The sequence below is a fragment of the Cynara cardunculus genome (assembly GCF_001531365.2).
Source record: "Cynara cardunculus var. scolymus isolate 2C chromosome LG 15, CcrdV1, whole genome shotgun sequence".
Taxonomy (NCBI): Eukaryota; Viridiplantae; Streptophyta; class Magnoliopsida; order Asterales; family Asteraceae; genus Cynara; species Cynara cardunculus.
In genome coordinates, this window is record NC_037542.1 from 8,047,472 (window position 1) to 8,055,107 (window position 7,636).

At 32.2% G+C, this 7,636-nt stretch overlaps 1 protein-coding gene across 1 annotated transcript; it reads left to right on the top strand.

Moving 5' to 3' along the window:
- Positions 1-4,802: 4,802 nt before the first annotated feature.
- Positions 4,803-7,030, top strand: LOC112527985 (HVA22-like protein a). The gene is made up of 5 exons (XM_025138863.1): positions 4,803-4,862; positions 5,344-5,370; positions 6,169-6,291; positions 6,472-6,712; positions 6,799-7,030. The coding sequence occupies exons 1-5, from the start codon at positions 4,807-4,809 to the stop codon at positions 6,862-6,864; spliced, it is 513 nt and encodes a 170-aa protein (XP_024994631.1). The 5' UTR covers positions 4,803-4,806; the 3' UTR covers positions 6,865-7,030.
- The last annotated feature ends 606 nt before the right edge of the window (positions 7,031-7,636 follow it).

Sequence of the window (7,636 nt, forward strand, 5' to 3'; positions counted from 1 at the left end):
GTATAAGACAACCAAATACCTCTTTTCTTATCGACGGATTAGATCTATAATCTGAACATTTATAATCATAAAATTGTCACGAGACTTCTCAATAATCACAAAATTGTCACCGTGCAACTTTAGACCGTTAGATCATTAGCTTATAAAGTTGATCAATGAACATAAACTGGTCTTATGGGTCTCACGAAAAGCCCTTGGTCTCAAGTGAACCCAACCCTATATATACATATGTATATATATATATACATATGTATATATATATATATATATGCATATATATATGCATATATATATATATATATCCAAATGTTATTTTAAGAAGTGGTAAATATTTGAGAAGTAAATAAGTCATCCTAGTCCTTCATATGATCAAGTTCGGATTTGACTGATCCATGATTGTGGTTTTGACTTGCCAACAATTACGACTTTGACTGGGTAAAATTGCAGCTATGCAAAAAATAGAAAGGGTAATTTCGTAACTTTTACAAATAGACGGTGAAAGGGTTCATATATGAACCTATATGATTTACATATGAACTATATGTGAACTCGTGTAATTCACATATGAATTATTTTAACCGATTCACATGTGAATCCATGTGATTTACATATGAACTAATTAACCGGTTCATATATGAACTTGTGGATTCATATATGGATCAGTTAACGTGAACTAATTAACGAGTTTATATATGAACATATAATTCATATGCGTATCACATGGGTTCATATATGAACCTGTTTACCGTCTATTTGTAAAAATTACGAAACTTCTCCTTTAACTTTCACATATCGATACGAGGCATTATCCGATGCTTCACAGTCAAATACGCAAATGTTAACCAAATAAAATATTATGCTCACTTCTTTACTTCTCAAAAACTTTCCATGTATATATATCCTAAATAAACTTTCATATGTTTTACGTATTTTTATAACATATAATATTTATATATATAATAATTAATTTATTTCAAGAGGAAATTTATATTTATATAATATAATTGATGATAATTTGTTTTACATTGGTTTTTCTTGAATTCTTTCGGTGCCTCTTTTTTGGCGACTCATTGGATTCTTTTTTCCCCAAATTTGCTCCCAAATTTCCAACTGAAATCCACTTTTACTTTCATATTTGAACCTTTTCACATTCCTTTGTTGACCTTTTTTAATCCCCTCTCAATTTTCCTAAAAATATTATAAATTATTAAAAATAAATGTGTCATCGTCAAAAAAATATGACAATTAAAAACCAAGATGGTCGTATTCGAGAAAAAATAAAATTCTTGGTAGCTATCTTATGATAGATTTGCCCGTATTTAAATAGTATAGGATTAACGAGAAGAAATTTATTATGATCCATATTTACTGTTTAATTTATCATAAACGCAAAATATTAAATCGTAATAAAGTTTTGTTTCCTGTTTAGTATAGCAATTAATTTTTTCTCCTGTATTCTTGTAACAAACGTTTAATTATTTTTAAATTATACCATTTTAGCTGAAAAACGGGTTTTTAGCCTATGTGAAATTAGTTGATTTTGATGTAACATTTTTCATGTAATTAGTAACTACAATTATATCTTGACAACTTTGAATCCATGTCATCAATGATTACAAGGTTTATTGTTACCCTTCAAAATCGGTATGGAATATGAATAGCTAAATGTTAATTACCAACCACAAGGGTGGTGTCTGATTGGTTTGAGCTTGGCTCCAAAGGTCAAAAGTATCAAGAGGTCTCAGGTTCAAATCCAAGGGGAAATAAAAATCCCCTTGTGGCCACGGAGGTTCAAATGCGATGACTTCGGGCTATCGACAAAGCAGGTGGTCATCCTGGGATTAGTCGGCTCGCATAGCGGGTTGGATATCCAGGTTAATCAAAAAAAAAATGTTAATTACCAATTGTTCATTACTAATTGTTATGATAAGAAAAACCATTCTTAGAGACATTATCGTTACGAAAAAGGGTAGCTCTTGAAGACGTTGCTAGAATGACGTCAATGGTAACGACCGAGAGTTGGCGATGAGGGATTTCGTATTGACAACCCTGACAACTAAAAGATTAAGTGAGACTCCAGGATCCTAACTGACTACCTCTTTGAGATTTCAGTCCTAGTGCATCAGATACGAGGGACAAATACAGAGGATGGATGAGTTGCCAAAAAGAAACCACTGATTGTATGAGGTTGCGACGCCTTTACATATTAACTAGTGATACATGATCTCCTGCGGTTTTTATCCAATTAAGGGGTTTTCCGCATCAACAACCACAAGTGTTTTATACTTTATTTTTTTAATCGGTTTTTCGTTCGCTACTTACCTTTTACATATTTATAATTGTTTAATCGTCGGAGCTCAAATCAAAAATCATCACTAAGCAAAATTCGGCCAAAACACTAATTAAGAAAACACGTTCGTCGTTGTATACATAGGAACTAAGACAAATTCGTTGAATTTTGATGCATTTTGACATTTTGAAAAACATACTTTTAACAGATACATCGGGGACTCTATAATATAATATTATTTATTTAAAGATTTATTGTTGAGAATTTTATATTTGAGAAAATATTATTTCAAAAGTCATAAAACTCTTAGGTGACGTTTGTTTTTTAAGAGGTGCTTAAGTCTGAAGTCTGAATTCACTTCTGAATTTTAAGAGGTGGTGCTGAAGTCTGAAATCTGAATCAGTCAGACTGTTTGTTTTTACGTTTGAAGTCTGAAATCTGAAATCTGAAATCTAAATCATTGAAATCTAGGCTTTATTTGCAAGCATTGGAAGCTCTAAAAGCAATTAAGAGGTCTTAAGTGAAAATATTACCTCTAAATAATTCAGACATAATCAGAGCTTTTAAGCTCTTAATTGAAAAAAAACAAACACACTTAATACCCTAAGGTCTGACCGATTCAGACATAAGAGGGTATTAAGTGCTTTTTAGGTAAAAACAAACAGGGCCTTAATGTTTTATAAATACAAACATTTTAACAATTTTTTAAACTATATATCCTTGAATGAAAGTTTGTTTTTCATATACTTGAAAAAAGTACATCTTTTAGATGTAAAACCGACAATGCACAATTGTTCGATAGCATATTATATTAATAAGCAGAAGGACGTTATTTTGGATTTTTTTTCTTTCTAAATGATATAGGGTTAACGTTTATGTGGCGTTAGATCATGATTCATACGGACAAAAGGTCAAGATTTGCAATAGCATTACGATCATTACAAGCAACAAGGTAGTTCAAATGAGAAATGTGAAAATTGGTGAAAAAAACATAAGAATAAAATATTCATATGTGAATATTGGGTAAATCCGAAAATTAAATCCATTTTAAAGATATACATATGAACTCGTGTTTGTTTACCTACCTTTTTATCGATTATTCACATATGAAAAAGCATATTTTAACTTGCATTTGTTTTCTTCAATAATTTATATATGAATCATTTGTTCTTATATTTTTATCATATTTGTCTTTTTTATTTGAACTTTCCTGTTACAAACAAAAGGTCAAAACACTATCGGTTTAATTTATATACTTAAATACATAGTTGCGCAAGCATAAAGTTATTCCTGATTTACCCTTTTCGCTATATATAACTAGATTATCAAATATGTATCAGTGTTAGGGGTTGTTTGATGGTTGCTGAATGATTTGGTGCAGAATAATTAAGTGATCAAAATGATTAAGAGGCTCTCATGATGTAGTGAAAAATGAAATATAATTGTTTGGTAAATGGTTAGTTGGTTACAATGAAATTAGAGCGTTTAATGGTTAAGAGAGGCCTATGATACAAATCCATTCAGAGGGTTTTAGAACCACTAAGGGGTTGTTTGGCAGTTGTTGAATTGTTTGGTGCAGAATGATTAAGTGGTCAGAATAATCAAGAGGCTTTCATGATATAGTGTAAAATAAAATAAAATTGTTTGGTAATTGTTTACAATGAAATCCAGACACTTAATGGTTAAGGGGTGCTCAGGATACAAAATCATTCAGAGACTTTTAGAACCATTAAAAGACATGTTTTTTTTTTGCTAAACAAGATTCACCTCTTAATGATTCAGATGCTGCCTCTTAATGGAACTATTAAGATGTAAACAAACAACCCCTAAGAGACAAAAAAAAAATTGTCAAACAAGATTTACCCGTTAATAATTCAGATGATGTCTCTTAATGCGACTATTAAGAGGTAAACAATCAACCCCTTAGCTTTAATATTTTATGGTTATCATTAACCATCATTTTTAATAATTATACTTGATTTTTTAAAAACTAGTGTAATGCAAAAAATAAAAAAAATCAGAACATGACAATATTTCAGTAAATTATAAACCTGAAAGTATTTTACTTGAATTTAATTTTCAAAAATACTATTATTAATTGTTAGAATTAAAACAAAATGTTCATACTCGTCAAATTTTTGGATTTTTGTAATTATAATGATTTTTCAGAAAACCGAAAACTTTTCCTTCATTAATAACCATACTGATGTGGCGAGTGATGTGGTATCCAACTTAGTATTATTTGCTATTCAATCCATTTTCATCCCATCACTCGTCATATCAGCATGATACCCGGTTAATGCTTCAACCGGTTACCCATATACATAAATGTTTAAAACTTTACATCTTAGGTACCAAAACGAAAGTTTTAAAAATACTTTACTTTTTCATACAATTTGCAAAGACCTCTCGACTTGCAATTCAAACTTTAAAAGGAATTTACTTTTGAAAAAAGCGATGGCCATTTTCCCACATTATAAAAGTCCATGTTGGTAATTTCTTGAAACAAATTGGAGATGGCTTCTCAAAATTTTTTCTCTGTGGTGGCCAAGAACATTGATGTCCTTGTTGGGTAATTTCTATGGTCAAACCCTCTGTTTAATCTCTAAACACCAATAAATATTTGTATTTATTGCTTTCGCATTAACGTAGTAACATGTAGAGATAATTTTTCATAATCACTTGAGTTGTGGTGTACCGATTTAACTTTAGAGAGGAGATATAGTAGGGTTCGAATCCAGAAGCTGCTTGTGGCTATGGAGGTTCATCTGCGATCCGGGTCATTCTTGGTCGCCCGAGGATTACTCGGTGCGTGTAAGCTGATCCGAAAACCCACGGTTATCCAGAAAATGTAGAGATACCTCTTGTTGCAAAAGCCTTTTGAAATCAGTATTATACATGAAAATGTTGAACAAATTTTTGAAATCTAAGTACAGATTTTTGTCTTTCAGAAAGGGGAAAAAAAACATAGCAGTTGTTAGTGTTGATCAATAAATTTTGTAAATCATAAAAAGATCCCTAAAATCTTTGATTTTTTGTTTTTTGTTTGGCAGGCCAGTGATTGCTCTTGTCTATCCTCTGTAAGTGGGATTTTTTTGGTTTAATGGTCTCCTCACTCAATAATTTCATATATTATTTTATCTGTGAAAAATATACAGTGTTTGTTTCGTATGTAAAAGTGAAACATTCAGAATTATTTTTTTTCTATTCACAAAATACAGTTATGAATGTTTCACATATGAAATAAACACTATATAAACACTGAATTTTCACATATTTTGGAATAACACGTAAAAACTGATTTGTAAACAAGCATGCATCTACATATAGACAAGGATCGTGTGAGAATGGGAGTTAAGGTGAAAAGGGTAAGAAGGGATATGGACCCTTTTATCACTTTTCATTTCGCCTTCACCCCATGAATTGCGCTTGATACAAGAATAGATCTGATGTATCTCATTAGTGTTAATCTTCAGTTATGATTGATCAAATGGTGGAGATCCCTTCTTACCATTCTCACAATAACTTCCATTCTCACCCAAACCCTATCCTCTATATGTAAATGTTGGATTTCGGTGAGGATGGAAGTTTTGATGAGAATGGTAAGAAGGGATCTTCATCCTTGAATCAATCCTAATTGAAGATCAATATTAATACGGTACACCGAGATACATCGGATCAATTCTCATATCAAGCGCAATTCATGGGATGGGGCTGAGGTTAAAAGTAATCAAGGGGTCCAGATCTCTTCTTAAACTTCTCACCTGAACTCTTATTCTCACACAATCATTTGCCCTGCATATAATCATAATCACGTAATTATGTGTAATGTAATCCTTTACCAATCGATATTTCATGGAATCTTGTTGTTTGACCAGATATGCTTCAATCAAAGCCATAGAAACCAGATCTCAAACAGATGACCAACAATGGCTCACTTATTGGGTTCTCTACTCATTACTCACCCTCTTTGAGCTTACATTTTCAAAGTTTCTTGAATGGTAAATAAACCCTTCTTTTACTCTATTTTTGCCGTATTTCGGTTTATCTGAACTTATCTAAACGATCGAGCCTTATCCATGTAACGGTCTGAAATGGGGCCTATCCGTTTAGATCATAAAACGGCAATATAACGACGACTTAAATAATAAAATAACGAACTAAGATTGTTCTTGATTCAGGTTCCCAATCTGGCCATATGCTAAGTTGTTTGCTACTTGTTGGTTGGTATTGCCTTATTTCAATGGAGCTGCTTATGTTTATAAGCATTTCATTAGACCATTTTACAAAAACCCAAAAGTTCAAATATGGTATTTACCGCGAAGGAAGGGTATTTTTGGCAAACCGGATGATATTTTAACCGCTGCCGAGAAATATATCGCGGAAAATGGAACTGAAGAGTTCGAAAGGCTTATAAGTAGGGTGAGTTTGCATCTCGATTTTTTGTCGTGTTCTACTGTAGTTGTCATTGTGCATAGAGGATAACAAGTTTTTGGTTTAATTTGTAGGCCGATAGAGAAGCAAGATCACGGAGGGGAGGCTACACGATATTTGACGATAATTACGGATATTGAGTTTTGGACCTAGTAGGAAAAAATAACGCAGTTGTGATGGTATTATCCATCACAAACGCTTGAATACCCTTGCAAAAAGTCTTATTTGCAAGGATAATTGCTATGAGGTTGAGTGTTATCCGGTTATTGCAAAGGTTGTTATAAATTGTTGTAATATTTTGTTTTTGTTATCGTTACGTTGCGAGATCAGATCAACTCTTTTTTAAAGCATGGGTATATATTAAAAAAGGAGTTCATGGTATTCAAAATACCCGAATGAAAATCAATATAAACGCATATACAGATGTCGTCCTCCTTACCTTTGATGAGGTTTAAACCTCTGACCTCCTAGGAGGCCAAATGTTATGATACCGCTACACCAAAACCCTTTGGTTAGGGCTTTTAACTTTGTTTTGATGTGCCCAATTGGGCTTTTAGGCATGGGTTTTGTCTTGTAGTGCCAGCGTAATTATACCTGAACCTCATTTTGTTCATCTTCAAGTCAATATTTTTCATCTTTTGTCGGTTTGCTTCTTGAATGCATATTTCTCCTTGAAGAAACCTCTGTCCGTGATCGGTGATGTTCATATTGAAATCATGTATGTTTTTATATTCTTGTCCAAAAATCGCAACTCTCCAACAATGAATGAATCTTCAACATCAATTTTCTCTCAACATAGAAGTGATGGACCAAAAATATCAATTTGGTACCGATTCATAAAATGGCCGGTATCACTTATCAGTATTTAAGATCCAATTTAGCAAGTGTCATACGTGTTTCAAGTCTGTTAAA